Raw genomic sequence first — 27294 nt, forward strand, 5'->3', positions numbered from 1 at the left:
GGGCAATGTGGAAGAAAGATACCCAGACAGTTCCAATAGTAGTAGGAGCAATGGGTCTTATAAAAAGAATCTATCATCATATTTAGATATGTTAACAATACATGTAACTTCATACAAATTGCAGAAGGAGTCATTACTGGGCACATTATGTGTGCTGCGAAGAGCACTTCTGGTTGACATCAAAGAGTGAAACAATACTAATTTCATGAACTGTAATCGCACTTTGACTTAGGAATGGAGGCCATTCCTGTCATGGTAATAGAAGCCCAAAAGACTTGCAGAAATTAAAAAAAGATAAGGCTACACTCCTGTACAAAAACATAAACTAAAACTACATTGAAGCATTAACATAATTTAAAAATTCAAATTAAAATATGCATCATCTGCTTATTAACTAAGTTGACTAAATTTCAACATGATTGGATTATGTGGACTAAAATAGAAGGACTGCCTGCTTGTTTTCCCTTCATTGCCAGCCTCATAACATTTAGTATCCTCAGGCATTGGGGAAACTGCCTGATGCTCCCAGACAATAATCTCTTATTCAACAAAATGCATTCTATTTGTGACAGATGCAAATACTTACATAACATGAAGGCAACTTTCTTGTAAAAAAAAAAAACACGGTTTGTGAGCAACACACTCTTCTTTAGTACCCCACTCAAACACATATTAAATTACCTTATGCTGAGGTTGAGATTGTAAAACCATCCTTGATTAAGCCTCCTAGATTGATTAGGACTAGGTCTGAGTGAAAAGCCAAACACCAAACTTACTGACACAGCCACTACAAAGAGTCAGTAAGATGTAAAGCTTTCTGAAATCCAGTACAACAAACCACTCTACAAAGAAAAACTTCTTAGTGATCGGTGACTCCTTAGTGAGACCCACAGATTCAGCTTGAACTAGGTTGCACAAGAGCAGGGTGATGGTAAGTTGTCTTTTAGCTGCCAGGATCTCTAATATCTCAAGGTCCTTACTCCTAACAAATATGAGTACAACATAGCTGTAGCCCAAGTGGGAGTAAATGGCTTAAGGATATGGAGACAGATTTGTTAGAACTCTCCATGCATGTAACAGATGCAGGTAAGACCTTAATCTTTAGTGGAATATTCCTCCAACGATGATGCTGAACTACAAAGAGAAAATTATTAGCTTCACTATTTGGCTATATAGCTGGTGTCATTCAATGCAGATACAGTATGTGTCAGCTTTGGATGTGATGCTTGTCAGTTCTACATTTTTTACTAAGGATAGCTCGCACCTGTTGTTATAAGGCTTCTGCAGACTACCTAAAGCCTTTGCTGCCCCTACTATGCTTTTTTAGGTAGAGTCAAATTAATGTACCTCCCAACACAGTCAATATAATAAATCCACCTCAAGATCACATGAGTGCAGTTCTGGTCAGTGCTAGGAGTTTCAATACCAAAATGTCTGACCTTGAGAAACTTCTGCATTTGGAGCACATTCATGTTTGTGTAATTTCAGAAAGTTGATTTAAATATGCAGAAAACCCAATGGAGACTGTGGCAGCATCTCCATATTTGTTAGAGGTTACATCATCTCTAGGCAGATTCCTAGAGGTTCACAAACAGAATTCACTGAGTTCCAAATCACCAACTACCAATTTATAGCTTGTTACAGGACTCATCTGTCATCTGCAAACTTGATCAGTCATAAAATCTTACAGTAGCTTTATCTTTTGAGAAGTAAATGCCAAAAATAAGTGGTTCAAGGGCCAAACCCTGGGGTACTCTACAAGCGACCAGTCTCTCTTAGAAGTGGAACAGCAGCCCACCCTAATTTCCTTCATTCTATATTTGAGCCAGTTTGTTATTCAACAAGTTATTTATAGAGTAACATTTAGCTGGGATAGTTTGTTTGTGTGGGATGGTGTTGAGCACATTTGCAAGGTCCAGATATACAGTATGTACTGATTTACCCTCATCTACTACTTTAGTAACCTTCTCAAATAAGTCAATGAGCTTAATTAGGCAGGATCTGCCCTTAACAGATCTGAGCTACCTTGGGTCAAGGGTTTGTGGGTTAGCTATGTCATCATTTATTAATTCCATAATGGTCCTTCCCAAAGCCTTAGAAATGAGGCTGCTCAGACTTATGGGTCTATGATTTCCCTGGTCCATTCAAGCTCTATCTTTATGCAAGAGGATGACCATTTCTGTCCTCTATTTGACTAGCACAAATATGTTTGGGAGCTGACATTTAAAACCCTCTGTAGTGTGACTGACAAGTTTTGTTTCAGACAGTGTTTCTAATGTTTCTAACACAGTTAAAGAAGGTTTTGTGGTTCTTCTTTACCTGGGTAGCAAGTTTTACCTAATATCTTGATTTAGTTGATTTGATCATGGTCCAGAGTTCCCTTATAAATTTAGAAAGTGCTTTTTTTGCATTTTGAAATTTACTTTTATTTTTAAGTGAAATAGATTTTTTTTATTATAGAGTCATTTTATATCTGGGTTGCACAACACAGGTTTATTTTTGAATTTGGCATTGTTCTGACCTCAGAGAGGGACAGATGCATCTATGCAGCTATTCACGGTAGTAAAGGATTTCTCATAAGTGGACATCATCATCAAGTTGGAAAGGGGCATTGTCTTTAGCCAGGCCATTATTCAGTTTTAGTAGGTTAGCCTTGGCATAATTTCTAAATACCGAGGTAATTGGGGATGCCTCTAGCTTCAGTCTTAAGGTGAATGTGAACTGATTTGTAGTCCAGTTTGACCAGAGATGGAGTTATATTGGTAGAGAGCAAAGCTGTTCCATATTGGTGAAAATCAAGTCCAGGATTTTATTGTCCTGGCTGGGGTTGTGGACTGACCTATAGAGTTTGAATTGATGATGTCCAGAAATCTCTGGGTATATATGACAAAGAATGTATATGTTTCCCAGTTAATGAAAAGACAGTTGTAGTCTCTTAGGGAATAGTGTTTGGAATAATGCATAGGGACTCCATACTAGTTAGGCATTAATTATGGGCTGAGAGGGACATAGAGGGTATTCTAGAGACAGCCATGATGTCTTAAAGGGTCTTGTTAATGGCAAATTGTATGTGGAGATGATCAAAATTGTTATCTTCTAACTAGTCTGGAAATGAAGCTTTTTCACATATATGGAGACACCATCACCTTTAGTACCTTCATCTAGTGCAGTGGGCCTAAACTTGTGGTAGGTATCAAAACCCCTGCACTGATGGGGTGATTTCAATAGTCTTGACTCTGGTTTCTATGACAAAATATATCTCAATGTTTTCCTGGATAAGGAGTGCTTGTAGGGAGTACATTTTTAAGGCTCTTAAGCACTGAGCAGCAATATCATCATGTTATTCAGATTATTTTCTTACGTTGGAAGCTTTTGAGGAATGACTTTGCCTAAAAAGACTCTATGAGAGTAGATATATACGAAAGCCATTTACTTTTAGAGAGCAAAATATTAGAGTTTTCTACAATAATCTTATGAGCTTGTGTGGGCAAAGTAAAAAAGCAGTAAAACAATACATTTTTTGAGGAATTATAACAATACTAAACCTAAACTGTATAAAAGGAAAATAGGGGAGTAGTCCATCTAATTATGGGGCAACTCTTCATGACTTATCTTGAAAATCTCATTACATTGAGAGCCCTATTTACTGACAGGCAGCTTGCAGAGTTAGTCTGCACAAGCATGTGGAAAGGAACAGTCCTATACATAGAGCTGGAAATGGCATATACAAGCACCAGGGGCATGTGAGTGACTGTGTCCTTCATATGATTTCCTATATCTCAGTGAAATATATTGGCATAATGGTTAAGATCTTAACCTCACATATAAAAGGCACAGGGTTTGATTCTGACCTTTGGTTATTAGTGAGACTTGTAATAGTCTGCACACTAAGCACCTAGTATTTACCTACGAACAACAACTGAGGCTTTGATGATCTCAGCAATTTGTCTTTCAGTGACTTCAATGAGTTACAGGAATTTCAGTGGCTGAAACTCAGTGTGTTACAGCCTGTGAGTTTTCCTTGAAAGATGGGAATGACCCAAAAATAATTGCCCAGGAAATGTTTAAATGGTTTCCAATGAGTAAAAACTATCAGAAACTAAAACAGAATGCTGACTAAAAATAGGAGAAGTTTGAAATGCGCATTTGAAAAAGAGTCACTGAAGCAAAAAAATAGGATTCATGAAAATGTTCTGCACGGTATATGGTATCTCTTCCTCATGCTTTATTGCTCCATCACAGCACTAAATTAGAGGAAAACCTATTTCATAAACATCTGGTCCTGATGGTACCCACATGGAACAACAGTGTAAAGAATATGTACACCATTCTGTAAGGCATAGCACAGCAGAATGTAACAGCATTCCACCACGGCAAACAATGCTCCTTATTCTTGAACATTCTGGAAGCATAACAATGAGTCCTACTGAATGACATTAAATTATAGCATACAGAAATGTTCTGTGACCTCAGCTGTCTTCTGAAACTGCACCCTGATTTAGCCATGCAATGAACAACTGCAGTGGGAGAAATCCGTGGCACCTATGTTTGTGTTTTTTTCCCTAACCAGTTCTCAAAACCTGCTTCTACTGCATTGGAGTATGTGTATCTGCCTCTTAATCCACATTTGCATGCAATGCTAATCTGGTGGAATATGAAGTAATTTAAATTAGTGGTATAGGTAGCATATTAAATTGGTTTACTTTCACCGTCTCAGTCTCACAGTCTCTGATTCTCATATGCTTATATGATTGGATATGCATTTGCTGAAAGTTTTGCTTCTAGAGGGGGTGCAGGGTTAGTGTACTTCAAATTTTGGAGATTTATACTATACAGGGAAAAAGAAAAAAAATGGTTGTTACAGTTTATACCACAGAGGGAGTGATACAGTACTCAGGTTTGATCACAAACGCAATACTGCTATTTATTTCTAAATACTGGCATGCACTGAACAGAGGAATAGGAATTGGCAGATTGTGCCTCTTAGCGTGACTGACCACTTTTTAAACCCTGCCAATGCCCATAAACATTAAAGTGTCTTTAAGGGTGGACATTCTTATAAATAAGTATGTTTATGATGAAAGCGTAGAAATTACAGCTTTGCTGCTTTCATCTTTAAAACCGGGACAATGGATATGTTTTTATTTAATTCTGGTGCGCTAAAATCATTAAATCTGAGATACCAAATCAGCTCTCTGTATTCTAACTTGTTCTCCCAAGCCCCTCCTCTCACATCTACCCTTACATTCTCAAGCATATAAAGTACGAACTTTTTCAAACACTTGACAGGTTTTTGGTGTTTGTATAGGGCATTATTTTCATTCTTTTCACAAATATCAGTTGTGCTCGGAAATTCTCTTTTGAAGAGCCCTTTAATTTTTTCCTGTATAGTAACTGGGATAGTTGGAGCAAAGAGCTTAATAAACTACTCCTTTACTCTAAAAATCCCTGGTTTGGGCTTGATGACAATTCCTCCCCATTTCCCAGGCAACATGTGCTACCTAAGAAAATAAAGTGATATTATTTACAAAATCTACATTTACTCATTTCCTTACTAGTACCTTTATTGACATTTTCTTAGCTGTCTTGAATATAAAATACAGGGCCTTACCCACTATTTTACTGACCAGTTCATTCACCTTAAAAATATTCCATTTTTTATTATATCCTTAAATGTCGCACTCTTGGAGTTGTATTCTACTACCAAGGCCCTCTCAAATGACTTTTGTCCATCATCAACCTATACAATGATATCACTTTCACAGGTGTCTCATTTTACAAAAAGCTCTGAAAATTAGAGAAAAAGCTCATCTTTCTTTGATTTCTTTATTCATTTCTATAAACAATTGTTTTGGGTATTTTCTAACTAAAAACATGGCAATCAACCTCTCACACCCAGTAGTGAAAGTAACGTCATTTGAGATAATCTGAGACAATTGCATGAAATGTTCTTTAACCAATCCCTTCTTTAAATTGAAGGAGTGGCAACTATCAAAGTATAAATAACTATTAAAAATGGGTTTTCTATATAAATTAGATAAAAATGTATCACTGGTCCAGCAAACCTTTGTGTCTAGATAATTGATATGTTTCTTATCAAAACAATAGGTACATTTTAGGAACTTGGTAGTCCTGTATATAAATGTAATGAATCACTTCCTCTAATGGACCTGTCCATAGAATAAAAATGTTATCGAGGTATCTGTGGTATAAAGACCAATTATTCTCCCACCCAGATTGCAATATGTGTCTTTTCTCCCATGAGTACATAACAAAATTAGCATATAGCAGGGTACACACTAACCTCATAGCAATTCCTTTTACTTGATGAAACATTGTATCAAAATGTTGATGTCCTTACCATTAAAAATATGAGATATATGAGATATAGGGGATCAGCCTTACTACAGGATATGTGCCCAAAGAGTGGCGTACAGCAACAGTGGTCCCTCTCCATAAAGGTGGTACCTCAACGGATCCTGGAAACTATCGCCCCATAAGCCTGACTAGCTTGGTCTGCAAAGCTATGGAAAGGATCATCATGGACCTCATAAATAAAGATATTAGGGACCTACAAACACTGGATCCTACCCAGTTCGGCTTTGTTAAGGGCAGATCCTGCCTCTTAAACCTGGCTGATTTCTTTGAAACAGTCACCAAGGCCATTGACGAGGGAAGGTGGTCCACACAGCCTACCTGGACCTCGCAAAAGCCTTCGATACAATACCCCACTCGGGCATTATAGATAAGCTCACCAGCTTAAATATAAACCCCTATGTCACTAGATGGATTGCAAACTGGCTCAAGGACAGACCCACATGGTTAGAATTGCTGGAGCCATGTCAGACTCCAAACCAGTTACAAGTGGTGTCCCACAAGGCTCAGTCCTGGGACCTCTCTTGTTCGGTATATATTTCTCGGAGGTACAGGCCAACACGGAAGGACTGTGGCTGACCAAGTTCGCAGATGACTGCAAACTGGGCACCATAATCGACTCTCCAGTCGACACAAGCATCCTCCAAAAGGGCCTCATAGAAACAGACAACTGGTGCCAGAGCCATGGCCTCAAGCTAAATGCCAAAAGTGTATAGTCATCCCTTTGGCAAAAACAAAGTGCCCACAAATTACCACATAGGTGGTAATCCATTAAGTACAGAAGAAGTAATTAGGGACCTGGGGACCCAAGTTGATAGCAATCTCTCATTTGACAACCACGTGGCCAAAGTGGTTAGAAAAACATTTTATATAGCCCACCTAATCATGAAGGGATTCACATCTAGATCAGGGGACGTCATCGTGCCTCTTTACTCATCCCTCATCAGGCCCATAATTGAGTACAATGCCCCTTTTGGGATGTACCTTACCAGACACCTGCAGCAACAGGAAAGACCCCAAAAGTACCTCACCAAGAGGATCAAAGGGCTCAAACATTTGACATATGCCGCCCGGTTAAAGAAACTCCAGCTCTACTCAGTGGCATACCGCCTGTTCAGAGGCGATCTGTGCCTGACGTATAAAGCCATGTCCAACCCGGAATTAATGGATATGCTGCACCTCAGAAAATCCAAATCCCATCGAGCTACGCACTCGAGAGACTTGAACCTCAGCACTGAAATAAATAGGACATGCTGGAGGGACAGATTCACAACCCAGAGGCTCCCATCACTCTGGAATAAAATCCCAGTCCAGGTTAGGCAGAGTCCCTCATTGACTCTCTTCAAGAGGAATCTTGATGAGTGGATGGGAGATCATAGGTTTACCCGGGTATCACTTCTGTGTCACTGTTAGACAGAGACACAGTATACTAACCTTGAAAAAGGGCATAGCAAAATAAATTTAAAATGGGTGGCGAAAGCCAAACACATTCTGGCTAAGCTTATAAATGCCCTAGGGCAGATAGCCTAGTATAAACCTATGAACCTATGAACCTATGGAACAGTTCTAAACCTTCTTCTAATGGGATACAGCTAAAGTCCACCACATCTATGGTTAAAAACCCTGTTAAGTCCCACCCTAGGTCTTGTGTAAGTTGACCCAAAAAGTTCCAAGAATCCTTGAGCAATCTGTAGATTGAACTGTATACTGGCTTAAGAAGTAGCCTAGTTACATAAATGGCAAAGGGTAAGTTTTAGAACCATAGTCTGCTACAATTACCCTAAAGAGGGGATTATCTATGTTTTTTATACCTTCAGGATACAGAATATTGCAGGGACTCTTGGATTCTGATTAAAGAGAAAATGATAAGTCTCTTTGTCAATCAAACCTTGAGTCAACCTGTCCTCTAACATGAGTTCCAGTTTCTTGAAATTGATATTTATTTCATTTCTTGATACTTGTCAGAGTCATACAAAATGTTGAACATAACATATATGATCAAAGTTGACTGTCCCCCACCGTTATTAGGCTTCATAAACCTATATTACTTATTGCCTTTTAGGCTGTTTAATAATTCAAGTTCTTTAATACTCAAATTGTTCTGCCTGCCTTTTGTTTTCTTTTTATTTAAGCTGTAAAACTCATTAATGTATGGCCTTTCAAACACTTGTACAGTGAGATGAATAGGAGGATTAATTAACTTTTTTCTTATTGACTATGTTGTTCCTGCTGGAAACATTACTACAGTGTTCATTCCAAAATAAATCTAAATTAATTTTTCAAGTGCTTAATTTCAGTTCAAGAATTTCATCTGTGATATTAAAATGATAACAGACCAAATGTAAATCCCTTCTCAAAATTGAGAAGATCTCTGTAGTGATTTCCAAACACATATAGTTGAAGGTATTAAAGCCATTTTTGGTACACCAAGTACCTGAGTATTGTTTTAATGAATGCAAGTTTACAGTGATTCCATTTTCAGTCAAACCTAAAATGCCTGTCCTCTCCCTCTGACATTCCCTACCCCTTGTATGTGCCAGGAATTTGTCATCTTCTTTTATAGTGATTTTGATGGGTGGGGGTACATTTGTGAATCTTTCCCCTTTCCACTGTTTTGATGCATTAGCCTTTCTAACCTGTGTGTGTGTGTGTGTGGGGGGGGGGGGGGTATTCCAAAGGGTCCAGAGAGAAAGAAGCAGTCTATTCAGGATATTCATGTGGATGGGATCCTTGCCCAGTGTCAGGGTTAACAAGGGGCTCTTTTTCTCCCTGCAACTGAACCTCAGTTGACCTATGTGTCGTTTGAAAATTCCCCCACATATTACCAGTAAATTGTGGTTTTAATGGTGGGTACTCTAACTTTGTTTTATATCACCTCAAGTCCCTATGGATCTTGTGCTGTTTCCTGTTCTGAACTATTATGCAGCGCTTGTCAACTCTACCAGCTATTTGCCTATATTTAAGTTCAAAAGTGTCAATTAACAAATCAACATTCAGTTTGCTATTCAAGTCATCTACCTCTACTAACATAAATCTGATGTTCCCATTATTAAAATTTATCATGGCTTTCATTAAGTCTAAGTCATGTATGTTGAATAATAAAATCAATTAATTATAAAAAATCTGATTATGCCCCTTAACATGTTGTGCCAGGTTAGTTGCCCCCTTTGCCCTGTCCCACTTATGCTACAGCTAACAGGCACACTCTGATATACATGATTGGGAGCTGTGACAATTTTCTTTGCACGTTATGCTAACTTGAACAGTGCATGTAGACACGTTTCTTGGTCTAATAAAGCTATATTCTGCATCTTTAACAAAGCATTGCATTGGTGCAGCATAACTTAGATAGAAAAAAGTACAGATGTATATACCATGCAAAGAAATAAGCTGCTACATAAAGGTGATACCAAAAGATTAATGTTACTTAGTTACTGGGAATGTAATTCATTTTTGTGTTTAAAATGTGATATGATGAGTTAGAAGCAGCTGAATTTATCACTTTAAAATGTTATCTCCAGTATGCTGGGAAATTGTAAGCACAGCCTCCTGAATGGGACCACTGATATGCCTGTATGTGAATTAAAGCTTATACAGTGATTTTGTGTGTGTGTGTGTGTGTGTGTGTGTGTGTGTGTGTGTGTGTGTGTGTGTGTGTGTGTGTGTGTGTGTGTGCGTGTGTGTGTGTGTGTGTGTGTGTGTGTGTGTATGTGTGTGTGTGTGTATGTGTGTGTGTGTGTGTGTGTGTGTGTGTGTGTGTGTGTGTGTATCTGTGTGTGTGTGTGTGTGTGTGTGTGTGTGTGTGTGTGTGTGTGTGTGTGCGTGTGTGCGTGTGTTGGATTATGATGTCTTAAATGCAGATGAAGTACATCTCTACAGTTTCTATTAAAGTTACTGAACAGAATGACAGGCACCTAGATAGAAGCAATACTTTTTAAAGTGGAGGTGTATGATTTTGCTTTCCAGTTTAGTGATGGAATAGCAAGGTAATGGCATTTTAAAATGTCTATAGGTACAAGCATTTGATACTGTATGGCTGAACAAATATATATAGCAGCAGCTGTGATAAACAGTATTCTGAAATACGAGTTGGGGATTTCCCAAATGGAGTTGCGACATTTTACTTTGCAATTCATAATGAAAGGGAAAATAAATTTTGAAAGGCATCACTTGACATTTTAGTACTTGTGTTATTGGAGCTATGTGACATTTTACATTGCATTCAACATGATGGAGAGGAATGATGCATCCTTTTAAAACGTTTGCAGAAAGTACTGTTAAGAAAAAGATGGTGCACACCCTGTTAACAATGGAATACTGAATTTTAAAAATATTATTTATTTATTCTTTCATTAATTCATTCATTGTGAACATTGTAACATCCCCACACTGGGCCAGTAATCAAGAGCCTGAGTCCTCACCACTGACACTGGAGAGGGATGTGCATCTGGAATACAAATGGATGCACTTAGTATTTCCAGATGCAGACCTTTTTGTATCAAGTAAAATTTCCCTTAAGAGCACATAGGAAACACACTCAGCCTGGGGTTTGGATTTATCTATATGTCTCCCTCCAGGTCCTCAATAAGACTCCCCACTGGTACAGCTGTTTGGTTAGGTCCTCAGCCGAGTGTCCAAGCCAAGTTCTCCAGCACCCTCTCTGTGAATGCAGTGCTTCATGTCCCTGCCCCAAGTAGCTGACCCAAACACTCTTTGAGATTTAATTTTCACACACACACACACACACACACACACACACACACACACACACACACACACACACACACACACAGACACACACACACACACACACCTGGGAAAGGCTGGCACAGATTACCCACTCTACCAACTATGCACAGAATATAGGGTAGATTCACTGCCACCAGTCAAGGCTCTTAAAAGGGTATCCAATTATGCTGAGTGAAGTTAATATTAATACAAATGGTAATGTTGACCAAACCGCAAAATTTTCAGAAGTGGCCAGAGTTATCACCAAACAAATATGTGCAAACACACCCAAACCTTAAATATTTTTAAAAAGGACCAGCCACAATGAAAAGTTGAAATATATTTAATAATAAATAATAAAAGAACAAGAAAATACTAAATATATATTTACAGTAAACCACAGATCAAATTACAACAAATATTAAAAGTAACAATAGCAACAACAAATAATACTATGTATCTTTACTTCTTGTTCAGTTGATAAAACTGTATTGATTTGGTTATGCTGCTTGCTTACTTACTTGTATTGTAAATAATTTATTTTAATCCCTGTTGTTTATTGCCCATGTATATTGCTAAATTCTTATGTTTAAACTTTATGGAAATGTATGTGGAACTTTTCTCCCTGAGCCTCTGCTGATAAAGGGCTATTCAGCTCAATCAGACTATTCTGGTCAACAAATGTAAAATAAATAAAATAAAATAAATAACACTGATGGACAGACTCAAACAAATATAGAAAAAAAAGTAATGAACTAATCTTTCTTTATATAACTGACTGATCTAAAGAAATTACTGTTCCCTAATAACTTATTTAATAAAGCAAGGCAGATGTAGTGAATGGTCCTTCTTGTTGTCAGGCCCAAAACAGAATACTCAATACTCAGCAGATTACTCCCTGTAAAATATAACATCCAAGATGGCTTGCAGAATGACTTAATTTAGTCATGACTCTAGGTTCTCAGAGTATCCCCTTTTGACGTTTGAGACAGGACTTTAGCAGACTGCAACAATACACATTTAGAGCTTTTATGGCAGTGTCTAGGAGCCCGAAACATTTACAACACTTTTGCCCCTTCTTTACAAAAGTTAACAGATAATGGCTACTCCCAGACCTACTGTCTCCCGTCCCATTCTGCACTGTGGGATGCCGTGCTAATGGTTTATTTTTCTTAAAGTAACCTAGCTTGTTAACCTCTGCACTTCCAGCAAGACCCACTGTTGATACATTTTTTAACACTAGCGACTTTACAAACACATTTTGATTTTCAAATGCCATGCAGTTCTAATACATTTGTAACATAAACATCTGTACAAATCTGTTTGATATTCAAATGCCATACAGTTCTACTACATTTGTAACATATGCATTTGTGCAAATCAGTTTGATAATCAAATGCCATACAGTTTTAATACATTTGTAACATAAGCATCTTGTATAAATCAGTTTGATATTCAAAGGACTTATCACTCTTTAAAGAACTCCAACTGGCTATGCTGGCACTAGCCCATATTATCACATCTCTCCCCCTTCGAAGACTCAAGCTACTTTTTCAAGCACAGCCTCCTGAATGGGACCACTGATATGCCTGTATGTGAATTAAAGCTTATACAGTGATTGTGTGTGTGTGTGTGTGTGTGTGTGTGTGTGTGTGTGTGTGTGTGTGTGTGTGTGTGTGTGTGTGTGTGCGTGTGTGCATGTGTGCGTGCATGTGTGTGTGTGTGTGTGTGTGTGTGTGTGTGTGTGTGTGTGTGTGTGTGTGTGTGTGTGTGTGTGTGTGTGTGTGTGTGTGTGACCCTTGAGAAATGTGGCTTGAGAGGAATAAGCCTATCTGGGAATTTGTTACCCCATTCCCTGTCTTGAGGGCCCATCAGCATTGACATTGCTGATCCCACTACAGTGTTGTACTGTCACGTCATATGCCTGCAATCCTATGTCCCACCTTAATAACTTGGCATTTTGCTGGCTGGCTCTATGTAGCCATGTTAAGGGATTGTAGTCTGTAACTACAGTGAATTTCCTTCTATACAACTAAGGCTGAGGTTTCTGCAGTGCCCATACTATGGTTAGACATTCTTTTTCTACAGCTGCATAACATTCCTCTCTGGGATGGAGTCTACAGCTGAGATATACCACTGGGTGCCATTCCCTTTGAGGAAACCTGGCTAAGTACAGCCTCCACCCCATGGTTTGAACCAGAACAAATTATTTGCTGTAATCTCGACTGGCTAATACATGGGGTCCTCCTAAAGCTCCTTTAAGCTTCTAGAATGCCTGCTCACATGTTGGGGTCCACACTACCTTATCTGGCCTGTTTTTCCTTGTTAGGTCTGTGAGAGAAGCAGCTATTGTACTATAATTGTGGACAAACTTTTTATGTTACTCCCACTGTCCCTAAGAATGCCCTCACCTGCATTTTGATAACAGGGGCAGGCCATGCCTAAATGGCTTCTTACTTTGGCAGATTCTGGCCTGGTCTTACCACTCTTCACTCTATGTCCCAGGCAGGAGACATCTGCCATACCCACCTGACACTTACTGGGCTTAATGATCAACCTTGCCCTTTGCAGTCTGCCCAGCACCTCCCTGATATGCTGAATGTGCTCTTGCCAGGAATGGCTGTAGGTAGCAATATCATCCAGGTAAGCAAAGGCATAATCTCCTGCTCCTGCTAAAATATGGTCTACCAGCCTCTGGAAAGTTGCTGAGGCATATTGCATCCTGAAGGGTATCTTTGTGAACTCATACAAGCCAAAAGTAGTCACAAAGGCTGACCTCTCTCTAGCATCTTGAGCCAAGGGCACCTACCAGTAGCCCTTGGTCAGATCAATAATGGTCAGATACTTAGCCCCACCCAGGTTCTCTAAGGCTTCATCTGTTCTATCTATGGGGTAGGCATCTGACTCTGTGTGACTATTTAGCCTTCTGTAGTCTACACACATCTTGGTGCTGCCACCAGTCTTTCGTACCAGCACCACTGGGGTGGTCCAGGGACTGCTGGACTCCTGGATTACTGCCAGTTCCAACATCTCCTGTATCTCCTCCCTCAGAGTTTGTATGACTCACTCAGTCAACATGTAAGTGGCCTGGTTGACAGGTCTTTGGGGCCTATATTCACATGGTGCTGCACAAAGTGGGTGCACCCTAGTTTCCCAGTGAACATGACCCCTAACTCCTGTAACACTGCCCAGATTTCTCAAACCTGGGTAGGGGATAGCCACTGGAACATTGCTACCCCTTCCACTGAGATGTAAGTCTGAGTCTCACTGAGGAGATCAGTCACCAGATCCCCTTCAGACTCCTCCTGCCATCCACTGTAAATACTCAGCACAAAGCCTCCTTATCATGGTAAGGCTTCATCATGTTAACATGGTATAGTTTGCACCCTTGCCTCCTGCCTAGCAGTTCTACCATGTACTTAACATCACTGACCATCCTTACCACTTTGAAGGGTCCCTCCCTTGAATGACCACCATCACCTGCTGTTCCACAGCGTACTCTCTGGCTCGAATATTTTTGTCATATCAGATCTTTTTCTGCTGTTGTGCTCCTGTCAGGTTATCCTGGGCTAAGCCCATGAGCTCCCTTAGCCTTGGCATGAGGTTTACAACATATGCCACAACAGCCTCCTTGTGGGATTCACACTCACCCTCTTACTTATCACAAATCAGATCTAAAGGTCCCCTCACCCTATGCCCATACAGCAACTCAAAAGGTAAAAAACATGTGGATGCTTGGGGTACCTCTCTGTAAGCAAAAAACAGATGGGGAAATAGTTGTCTCACTCTTCTCTTAAACTGTTTTGCGAATGCCAGTAACATAGTCTTTAGTGTAGAGTTTAACCTCGTGACAAGACCATTACTCTGAGGATGGTAGGGGAGTTTTTTAGGTGCTTTACCCACAGGACTATCACCGACAAGCTAGCAGGTCTGACATGAAATTGGCATCTCTGTCAGTCAGTATTTCTTTTGGGAAACCTATCCTGCTAAAAATTTCTAGCAAAGCATTTGCCACCTTCTCTGCCTCAATGGAGGACACAGACACTGCCTCAGGGTATCTAGTAGCATAATCTACTACTTCTATGATATACCTCTTCCCTGTGGAACATGGGGTATTCAGAGGCCCCACAATATCCAGCTACCCTCTGAAATGGCTCCTCAGTTACACACAAAGGCATCAAAAGAGCTTTGACCCTGTCTCCTGCCTTGCCTACTTTTTGGCACTGGTTACACGTCCTGCAGTATCCTGTTACATCCCTGGCAATACTAGGCCAATAAAAGTTCTGCATAATACATCTCTTGGTATGCTTTATGTTTATATGACCTGCAAAAGGAATGTTATAGGCTATGGCTAGAAGTGCCAGATGGTAGGCTCTTGGCACTACCAACTGCTGTATTACCTCACCTTCTAGCCATCCCTTAGGGGTCCACTTTATATAAAGTAACCCTTTGTTCCAGTATAGGGACTCCTCTTTACCTTGAGAATCAGGTGGCTCCTTAGCTATCTCCCTCAAGACTTGTAATGTAGGGTCTGAGAGCTGAGCCTATCTCAACTCTATCTTTGTGACTTTTCCCAGGTCCCCTTTCACAGGAAGTCTGGTAAATTCTGACAATGGTGCCTCACTGTCAGCCTAGGTACTACTACTCACCTCTGTCCTTGCAGTCACCCTGTCCAAGGGAACATCAGTACCTACCAGAAGCCGTGGCTCATCTTCAGGCTCACTGCTACAGGTTAGCTGCCCCCCTGAATTAGCCACATCACCAGTCCTGGCTTCAGGGATGTGGTCTGTCTGGGTCTTGCCCAGGCTACCAGACCCACATGCCTGTGTCCAAGCCCTATCAAGATATCTGCAGGGATATCCTCAAACACACCTCCTTGCTTGTTTCCTTTTCCACCCTCCCAGTCAACGTGAACCCTGGCCAAAGGTATTGAGAATGGGTTCCCTCCTAGAGCTCTGACTTGAGAGGACTGCCCAAGCAAGTACTGCTCATCTTTAACCACTGCAGGCTTCACAATGGTTATATCAGAGGTTGTGTCTCTCTTTTGGCAGTGGCCTGTTTTCCATCCACCAAGATAGGATACAACCTCTGGTGGTAGTTTGGTACCCCTGTTTCCCCCAGACAACTTACCACTGGCATTTTGTTATTCCCACTTGCTGGCTCCCCCACCTTTTGTTCCCCACCTTGCCTCAGTGGACATCTATATGCCACATGGCCCCACTGGTTACATTTAGAAGATTTAACCCCTGATTCTTTCCATTCACCTGAACTAGTCACTTCTACTGTTACTGTTGGATTCTGTTGGGATGGTTTAGTCTGACCACCATAGGTTCCCTTATATCCATGTGCAGCACTGGGTATGCCTTTCCTGTGCAGTAATGCTCTGCTTGTAAGTAGAGACCCGCTTTTTTCCTGGCTCATCTGCAGAGTTGCATTCTCTGTCTGACAACCATATTCTCATGTCCTCAGGCAAAGTTCTAAGGGCTTGTTCCCTCACCAAAAGATCTCCCAGCCCTTGAAAAGTGTTGATTTGACAGCCACTTACCTGCCTATTAAAATAAGTGTTTAACTCAGCAATATAATCACACACACTTTCATCTGCCTTGCATCTATGCTCACAAAACCTTTTTCTGTAAGCTTCAGGTGTTAACTTAAAACATTCCAATAAACTTTTTTTTAACTGTAGCATAGTTTAAGCAATCAGTATCAGACAATTTAGAAATAGCAGTTACAGCTTTACCATGCAGTAAGGGGGTGAGGAACTGTACCCAGAGCAGTCTGTCGACATTATAATGTTTGCATACTTTTTCATATATATGAATAAAACTGTCAAGATTATCACCTTCTTGGTGCTAAAGAAGAAGTTTACTGATCATTTTATTGCTTCTGGAGTATTGTTACTCCCTTACCCATTACCTCAATGGTCTTGGCGAAGAGTCAGCATTTCCTCTTCATGTTGCCTCTGCCTCTCATTTCTTTGGCTTCCAAATGTTGCAGTCTCTCTGCTGATTCTACTTCAACCTACAAACACCACAGTTTCTCTGCTGATTCTAATTCCAAATGTTTGGCCTCCAGTTCAAGTCTCTTTAACTCCAGATGGACTTTTAAGTCCTTTTTGGAAAAGGTGAACTGTCCTGTCCTGTTTCTGAGAGCTGTACATCCCCAGTGCCAGACTGGTTATCCTCCTGGTTGCTGGTCTGTGCTGCAGCTGTGATTATTTCCCCTTTAGTCAGGTTGGCATGCACCAGTCCTTTGGCTTGGCACATCTCAGTCAACTGGTTCCTTGTCAGCTTGTCATAATCCTCTGCTGATAACCTTGCCAGCTGTAACTAACTAACTAAGCTAACAAATACTAAATAAATAAAGCTATTATGATATGAAACTCTGAATGTCTACTTTGTGGCTACTTGAGAGTACACCTTTTTTAGTGACAACTGCTTACAGACTCCTAGCACTGTCATAGAGCTTTTATGGCAGTGCCTAGGAGCCAGAAACATTTACAACACTTTCCCCCTTCTTTACAAAAGCTAACAGATAATGGCTGCTCCCAGACCTACCATCTCCGGTCCCATTCAGCATTCTGGGGTGCCGTGTTAATGGTTTAACAGCTTATTTACATTTCCCTTATTTTTCTTAAAGTAAGCTAGCTTGTTAACTTGTGCTCTTCCAGCAGGACTCACTGTTGAGACATTTTTTAACACTAGCAACTTCACAAATACATTTTGATTTTCAAATGCCATACAGTTCTAATACATTTGTAACATAAGCATCTGTACAAATCAGTTTGATATTCACATGCCATTCAGTTCTAGTACATTTGTAACATAAGCATTTGTGCAAATCAGTTTTATATTTAAATGCCACACAGTTCTAACACATTTGTAAAACAAGCATCTTGTATAAATCAGTTTGATATTCAAATGACACATCATTCTTTATGGAACCCCAGCTGGCTATGCTGGTACTACCCCATATCATCACAAGCATTACTGAAAAAAATTGGTACATGTTACTGGCAACATAGTATTTTTGGCAATAAACACTTACTGTTTGGTGAGTTGATTAAAAGAGCATTTAAAGACTATATTAAAGGTAATGAACTAATATAGGTTTGCTGTACTGTTTATTACTCATAATCTGAGCAGTAGACAGTAAATGTTTATTATTATCTTCTGTTTGAGCAATAGACAGTAAAAGTAGCACAGCTTTGTGCAATATATAATATTGGACATAGGTGGGGCATTTTGTTTATTTTGTTTACTTACTGTAAGCTGACTGGGCTACCCTACTTTTGCTCAACCAATTTCAAAGGGGTCCTATGAGAGGAAATTGTTTCTAACTATATAAATACATTAGAAAAGTAAACTCAGAAATGATGTTGTGATAGGTAAAAACACAATATTATCTATACAGGTGCAGGACATAACTAACAAATATTATGTACAAAATAGGTAGACACCTCATATGTTGAATATAGGTATATATTGTAAATATTCATATGTACACATGCATAAATTAAAAAAAATTGCAAAACGTAAAACTGAAATTTAAGGATTAGAGTCATTTCAAAAGAAATTTAATAAGTAAACAAAATACGTAAGTAGCATATGGAGTAGACAAATTGCTGATAGTAATTTCATTTAGTCGATAGCTATATAGGAGACATAGAGGTAAGAAGGGAACCAAATGGTGGAGCAAGTACAAAACAGTAAAATGTAAATGCAGCAGAAAACTAAATACTAGAGTAAGGTACACGTGAACAGTAAGGTGGAATATAATAGTAGGAACATGAAAAGGAATAGGGGTGAGGTCGTAAGGAGGTATTGGGTCTTACAGAAATGTGGGCATGATGAAGGCAACTAGAATGCACTGGACTAGAGACGTATCATACCCTATTTCAACATCTTTCTAGAAAGCAGCATTTGACACTGCAGTATGGAATTAAAACAAACTGTACACTTTTAGTCAGAATGAAAATGGCAGTGACTTGGATTAAAGTACATAGTATAAGATGGCCCAGTCTTTATTGTAAATGATAAATACATTGTTATTGCACTTTGCTACCACTATTTAGCATGTCTGCCCATTTCACTGGTTAGTATCTAGGTCACAATATCAATATGAATTTTGCGCTGTTTATTGCACTAATTATCACTTCATAGTGCAACTGTCAGTTTTAGCAGCATTAAGTATGTTGGAAGATCTATTTGAAAGTTTTATAACTTTGCATACTACTCACCAGAGAAGTCCCAGTGGGGCAGGGGATGTTGTTTGCACATGTATGCAAGGCAGCACAAAAATGCCAGTTATACTAGGAAGGGGCAGCAGCACAAGGGGGGGTTTGTATATAAATCTGAAACTGCTAGTTACTTCACCACGGAACAAAAATTAAGAGATGATGGTTGTAGCCCCCACTCACAATATGTTCCATTTCCCCTCAATGAAATTCAACGGTATAGTTTATAATGTTCAGAAAAGAGACCGTGTGTGTGTGTGTGTGTGTGTGTGTGTGTGTGTGTGTGTGTGTGTGTGTGTGTGTGTGTGTGTGTGTGTGTGCGCGTGGTGTGTCTGTGTGTGTGTGAGACAATAACAGGCATTTTCCTAAAATGAAATAACCAGCTTTTTCCATTATTTACAAAAGTATTAAATACATTATTCATTACCTGTGCTCCTTTACTCCCTTTTATAACTGTATGTGGTTTTTTAGCTTCAATAGTCCCAGTAGGACCTGGATCACCCTGGTCACCCTAAAGAATAAAAATAAAAATATATGTTTAGCAAAGCCATTTATAGATGCATTAGCTAAGATCACTGCTCAATTTCTGTAGTCACAGTTTCATCACAGAAACTCATATAATTATTGCACAGTAATCACATCATTGTTCCATACACCTTATCAGTAACTGCAAATGTGTTTTCTGTAATGCTGTGGGTTGATTTTGCAGAATGAATATAACTCAGTTTTAGGAACTTAGCACAAATACAAAGAAAAACAATGACTGCATTTTTTGATGTAGTGATTTCATAGTCGTCAAAACGTACTTGTCATTGTAACAACTGTCTGTGTAGGATTCACATTAGCTATAGAGTCTGGCTAATCTATTTAGTTGGCTGCCTAAATCATATGGATAAGTATAAAATAAAGCTCTGAACACCATAGCTTAAAACTTTAATAAACTTTAGTAATAAAAAAGTTAAGAGCTTTTGCAGAAAACAAACCAGCTTCTTCAGACCATATAAAAAAGTTATACAAACCACTCACATATATATATATATATATATATATATATATATATATATATATATATATATATATATATATATATACACATATATATATATATATGTATATAAATCAAAAAGGCATTCTCCAATGAAAACAATTTTCCTGTCTAAAAACACAGCCTACTGGAGCAAGGAACTGGCCAGTACAGATATGCTGTATCAACACACCCCTTTAAAACATGAATATTAAAACAGTGGCATGGAAAACTTATCAGAACATTGATCAAGGACAAAGGTACAAAACTATAGTAGAAATCCAGGATAAATGAGAATGAATCTTATTATCCCATCAATAGATTATTTTTTGCAATTACAAAGCTCCATATTTAACCATGCTGTGAGCTTTCTAGTTAAAGTTCTTATCAGATGTGTTACATTCTACCTGCTAACGTCACATTTTGAGGAGACACTACTCCTTATTTGTGACAATAACAACAGAGGACTTCTTGGCAGAGGTCTTGTTACAGGTCTTCATCATAATTGGAGGCTATATTGAGTGGGATGAAGGAAGAGTCATTAAATGGGTGTAACATACTCTCTCCTGGTAGGCTAAGAAGGAGACAGCATACTCAGTAGATTGTCCCAGTTAATTTTTATATAGGTTTTTCAGAAATAAGTTTTTTTTTCTTTATAAAATTGCTTCTTTTGATAAAATAATTCATAAAGTACTACTTACTGGCTTACATTGACTAGTTATTTACTGGCACCATTTTATATCTTTTTTTTTTTAAGACGCTCTCTCAACTGGCTAAATGTTATTTGTTTGCTTCACTGATATCCAGACCCCTCAACTGTCACTACTTTGGAGGAATGTTCCTATTTTCAGGCCTGATTTACATCTGTACAGGATGTCCCTATTTTTGGAGGACTGTACTTTTTTTTTCAGGCTTGATATAACTGTTCACATGATTTTTGTATCTACCTCATCATGTATGAATTTTAAAGCCTTAAGAATCCTAGTGGCACCAACAAATTAAAGAAAAAAGACACACGTCTTACATCTCCCTTTTTCTGAAGCAAAAATAAATGACATAATATGGTACCACTACAGTTCATTATAGTCTACAGGTTTTACACTGGCTTTTTGATAAGGTGTTCATATCTTTCCATCATTTTTTGTCACTCTCCATTCTTTAAATGCGTGTTTCTGAGTAGTATACCACATTCTTAGTGGGAGCGGGAAGAGTTGCATGCTATTTGGTATTCAAATGTTATGCTAATTAGATATCTGGATTTTTAGCTGGCTGTACCTAAGTTTTAGGGACCTTACAAGGTGAGAGGTATGTTGCTATCCCATCTTAATTGATACATACATTCTCTATCCAGCTGTTTTGTTAACAATGAGCAAATCAACAAAAGCTCACTTAGGATCAAATCTATCTACTTCAGAGGAAAACCCCAGTATCACCCGAAAGACCTCCGCAGTTGCTTTTTCAGTGTTATTGGAGTTATGGGAAAAGATTACTTCAGATAGTTCATCAATATTGCTAATACTTTAATAATACAAATACTAATAATGTAATAATTCATTTTAATTTAATTTAATGCAATAATTTACTAATGCAAATACTTTAAAGAAGTTTATAAAGACTTGCAGTATTTTACAGTGTTAAATAATACTGCATTAATACCTCAGGATGTCGATAAGTTTGTTGGCCTGTCATTAATGCATGCACAAGATTTTTTTCTGTGAATACATTAGTAGAAACCGATATTATTCATTCCAATATTACCAGGGACATCGGTACTTCCATAAATCTTAATGCAGCTTTTTTTATTGGATGGTTTTGAAAAAAACGTTTTTTTGCTACTAGTCTTTCAGCAAGACACTTGATATACCAACTATTTAACATTCTTTTCCTAAAACAGGCAACTTAACAATCTCATAATTTGTTTCCACAACCACTCAAACAAATTTTACTGATGACCACATATCTGACTGGGTTGACAATTTTCTCATAAAATACACAGTTGAAGTCAAGAGCTGTCCTTCAGCAGGCATTATCACTAAACCTTATGGAACTAAAAAAAAATCAACCAATAACTGCATTACACAGCTCCAGGATATGAATGAGCAGCTATCTCAAATTTTCTTATGACTTTTCTTATTGTAGCAGGACAAGCGCTTGCTAAACACTAAGGTTAAGGATTTCCAAAATTCTTTAAAGCATCTCCAAAAAAGAAAAACAAAAAACAAATTAAATAATAGACTGCAAATGTTATTCAAAACTCAACAATCTTCCTCACAACTACCCATCATCCCTATTACACTGGAGAGAACCAAGTCTGGAACATTGCCTTTCCTTGTCCTTTGCCTTGGCATGTGGAAGGCAGCCATTACTATATTTCATTGTTGTGTATAAGTACAGCCCAGGGGGGGCTTTGATGGAATAAATGTATGCAATAAATAAGCAAGTGACAGTATAACTGAGGTCATGCAGTCCTCTGTTTTCATATGCAGTCCTCGGTTTTCATACATTAAATATAAAGGGCTATGGTCAGCTAACAACAGAAGCTATGCATTGTGCATAGTGTTACATGGCAGGCAGCGATAAATATTATAATGCAGTCTAAGGTGTTTCTAAACAGGTCACTACGCAGTAATACATTTACATTGTCTCAAAAACTTTTATGTTTTTTTTCAGTCCACAGTTTTTGCATTTTGTTGTTTCAGTAGAAAACTAGTGAAGTGGACAGAAAATCAAGGCAGTATAAGGTACTTGAAATGGATTTAATTCAGATGGTGTTCTAAGTTACTGTGGGTAAATCATATTACAACACAAAAAAGATACTTGACGCTGAGTACAAGGCTTTGTCTTACCTTTTCTCCTTTTTCTCCTTTAACACCAGTTGTTGTATCGCCCTTTAAAAATGAAAGTCAAAGTTAATGAAAACAATATTGAGGATTCAGGGGGCAGAGGAAAAGAAATAAACTAATTAGCAACAACAAAAGTCCAAAACAATAAGGAAATTAATTCATGAGAGAGAAATATTCAACACCAGGAGAGGTATCTCAAGACATACGTACAGAATGCAGTCCAGGGTGGTCACTCACTCAACAGCACGATTAGCTTCATAGTTAATACTGTACTTCTAAAGCTAATGACACAAATATCTACTGAGATAATGTTACTCTATTTGTATTTCAGTTAGGCTTACATCATGTAGTTTCCTATATTAAGAGTTTCTCAAGCATTAAAATGTTTTAAAATACTCTGTGCATACGTTGTGGTATATGATGAGTTCATGTCACTCCAAATATAGTTGGGCCCTTTTTTAACAAAATGCTTCATTACCCTTTTATTGAGCCATGGCCCAAACAAATTTAGAAAATATCCATTGATGTCAGGTAGTGGTTAAGGTGGAAATGCATACATATGGCCTGATTCCAAAAGACCACTTACCTTGAGAGCAGATCTTTTGGAATCGGGCCAATAGTGTATTCTTGTTTATTGGTAGGACTTACATCAAATTAAGTCACTTACACTGAGAGCAAGCCTTTCAGATTCTTTCCCATAGACTGTGAGGGACACATTCTGTGCATGCATGAAGGTGCAGCCATTAAAGTCTATGGATACATCTCTGTGTTATCACAGCTGCAACTAGGTTATCTAGTATGCTATGTAGTTCCCTGATCTGCCACCCACTGAAATCCAAATTGAGGAACAAGCAAAAAAAGCTCCTATCAAAGAGTGACAGCCAAATGGGAAAAAAGATATTCTACTGCTTAGTACAAATACAAGTGGATTCCTACAGTGGAAATGCCGCACGACAAAGTACTTCAGCTGTGTCAGCAAATATAATATCTGTACTACACTTCTGCACCACTGGCATCTGTCAATTGCACCACCTAAGACCTTCTATCTATGGCTGTTGTGCCTTCACTCCAACCCTAGCTATGCTGTTGTTCCCAAGCTTAATATCACCAGTCATAACACTAAACAGATGTTGGGGTAGGGAAAAATAAAATTTTTTGAGCATTATATTAAATAATTGTGACTTTTGAAAATATGACTGAGTGGAGGGAAAGTACATCATTGCACATTAGGCACGGCAAGCCATGAAGAAAAGGTATGTTCAATGAACGTTTCATAATACCTTAACAACTAAAGATGGAAAGCATGATTTATTAAAAAAATGCATTCTTTTTCTGGCAATTCATCATAAATGCTTCCTGAATTTCCTTTCTTAGAAAATGTTACATCTGTGGATGAAAATACAAAACTTTGGGGGTGGGGGTGAGGACATAGACCCCTCACTCCCCAATGGCACGGAGACAGGCTCAGCTTCCATGTCCCAAGGTTAATTATTAACTCTGAAATACTCACATATTATCAAAAGGAAAACATTACATCTTCTGTAAACATCTCAAACTGAAACAGGTGTTTTTAACAAACATGTTGAATCTTCATACTGGGAGTCTTTCTAGTCACACACAAGGATAGCATATTTTTCAGGCAAATTAACAACAGCTGCCTTTCTTTTCTTTGTCTCCTCTGGCACCACAACAATGGGTGCTTGTTCTCAGTGCTCTGGTTATACACAGGATCCAAGGATCATCAGATGTGCATGCACAATGTCATACCCAGAAGGTGGCAGCTTTAGGGCAAGTGTAAAGTACTACACCAGGGGAATGGCAGTTAAGGGGGCAGAACATGCATTTGGAGAAGTAAAGTTAAATCAGTGAAGAATGAGAAAAGTTGTTATTATAAAATCTAAAGCATCATGCTCTGAGTGAAAGTGCATCAGCAAAAGGAAACCAATTGTTGTTGTACACATGTACTGAGGAGGAGGGGGAGGGGAGAATCCAGAGACCAGAACACAATAATGTCACTTTATCAAGCACTGCTCTAGCCACAGCAGAAAGACTATGACTAGTTCCAGGGGCCTTATAGTGAGGAGATGCACAGTTCTGGACAGGTGCAGGCCTTAATGACTAGGATATTGAGAGGAACAGACTATATAAGATATGAGAGGGTAAGACAGTTTAACCTTGTATCACTGGAAAAGAAGACAGACACTTAAGGTGTGTTATAGGTAACAAAGGCATGAGAGAGCAAATGTGAAGAGATTGCATCAGAATAGAATGAAGAATGGGTCGGGGGGGGGGGGCATGGTAATAGGTAGAATCAGTAACTGAAAGAGAAGGCATAGTAAAAGATAGTTGGGGTCCTTAAAGCAGAATGGGGGTCCTACAGGGTTGAGTTGGGAGGGCAGCTGGCTTAAACTAGCTGTGAAATCTGGGCAGACTAGACAAACTTGCAGCCTCATGCTGTGCAGTTTAAGTAATATAAATGCATTTCATTTTGTTACATTACGTCGGTGGTGGTGCTGCGGTAGCATTGTCACTTCACAGTTAGACGTTGCCTGTTCGATTCTCAGTTAGAGCGTCTTCTGTGTGGCAACATGCGTGAATGGGCATTCCTTCGTTGAAGGTTGTGCATTAGGCCCGGCAAGCCAGCATGTAAAACTCTACTGCCAATCATTAGCGGACCGGAGTTCTGCTGTGGCGACCCCTAATCGGGAAAAGCCGAAAGACACAAACAAACGTGTGCTGATTTCAACAGTGGCTACACACCTCTTGCATAATGCTGGTCTTAAATATCTTAATTTTAGTAAAGTACTATTCATGCTTTAAAACTATTTAATTCAGTCTGCAAATGAACCATTCCATGCAGACATTTGTGGTGCAGGAAGCAGCACAGATGGCAAAAAGACTAATAGGAATGGTATTTCCATAGCTTCACCCATGCCACTAAGTCTCCTGAGCTGCTAAGCTGCTGTGAGACATTATCACACTCATCCATGGATTCCATCAAAAGCCCCAGGACTATAATGCTTGGCTAATATTGCTCTCTGATCAAATACCGATTCTTTCTGCACAAAAATATAAGAATAAAGTACATTCCAAGTGATGCATCATTTGGACATTATTGAAACTACAATATCTTTTGATGCATTTCCATTTTGGGTGACGTAATCTGCCACATCTCCAAACAATATAAAGTTCGACATGTCTGTAAGTCTGTAACAGTGCTTGTGACCTGGTTTGTCGTATATTGTAAAGTGTTTGTATACACCTTACAGAGTAGTCTGATCCTGCCTAAATCTTTTTATAGTACCCTTTACGCTGCTACTGCATTCAGTGATGAGTGAGAGGATATTTGGGAGTACACAGCAGTCATATGGTCTTCACAACATTAATGGGTCAATGTGCATATCTTTTTCAGAATTCAATTTTTTTGTGTTTAGTTAAGCTGATCTGTGCGGCTGTTACTTCATGACGACTGGCACGGCCGGCCTTAGGCATAGGCGAACTAGGCGACTGCCTAGGGAGCCATTCAGGCTGCCATCATAAAGGGCGGAAATTTCAATTATTTATTTAGTATAATTAATTTTTCTCATTTTGTAAAGTTGGCACTTTTCTCGGTGCCCTGTCTCTGAGTACGTCCCAACTGTATTATGGTGTTTGCGCCCTCCCCCCACTTCCATAGTTCTGTCCAATGGCGCCAGAACCATAGGAAGAGGGGGAGGGCAAACACCCTCCCACTTTTAAAGCTGTGGGTTGATCGGTAGGCTTCAGCAATTAAAAAAAAAGTGGTTTAAGTGCTTTAAGGCGGACCATGAGTGGCATGCACAAAACCAACGTGGATGCAAATACATTCCACACTTGCACACAGAATTTAAACTAGCAATTCTGTTTAATTAATCTTCATGGATCTGAGCAATGGCTGCCTGTTTTCATGCATCTGGGATGATGCAACTGCCAACACAGGCGATGAACATTAGCAACATTCGTTCTAAAATGCTTATTTTTAATTTTGCAAAAGACTGCTCCAGAAACATCAACTGTCTCACAGAGGCTGTACATGGTATTATCCTGATAACATCCATAACATAACCATG

The 27294-nt window shown here is 38.9% G+C and overlaps 1 protein-coding gene across 1 annotated transcript in view; it reads right to left on the bottom strand.

Moving 5' to 3' along the window:
- The window catches only part of COL4A2 (collagen type IV alpha 2 chain), a 1470466-nt gene that overhangs the window by 643812 nt on the left and 799360 nt on the right, over positions 1-27294 (bottom strand). The window contains exons 12-13 of the mRNA XM_044071270.1: positions 23210-23251; positions 19767-19850 (exon numbers count right to left, since the gene is read on the bottom strand). Coding sequence (XP_043927205.1) covers positions 19767-19850; positions 23210-23251 — 126 coding nt within the window. The remainder of the gene's footprint in view (positions 1-19766; positions 19851-23209; positions 23252-27294) is intronic.

This window comes from Protopterus annectens, chromosome 5.part0, assembly GCF_019279795.1.
Source record: "Protopterus annectens isolate FY-2018-M chromosome 5.part0, PAN1.0, whole genome shotgun sequence".
Classification (NCBI taxonomy): Eukaryota; Metazoa; Chordata; order Ceratodontiformes; family Protopteridae; genus Protopterus; species Protopterus annectens.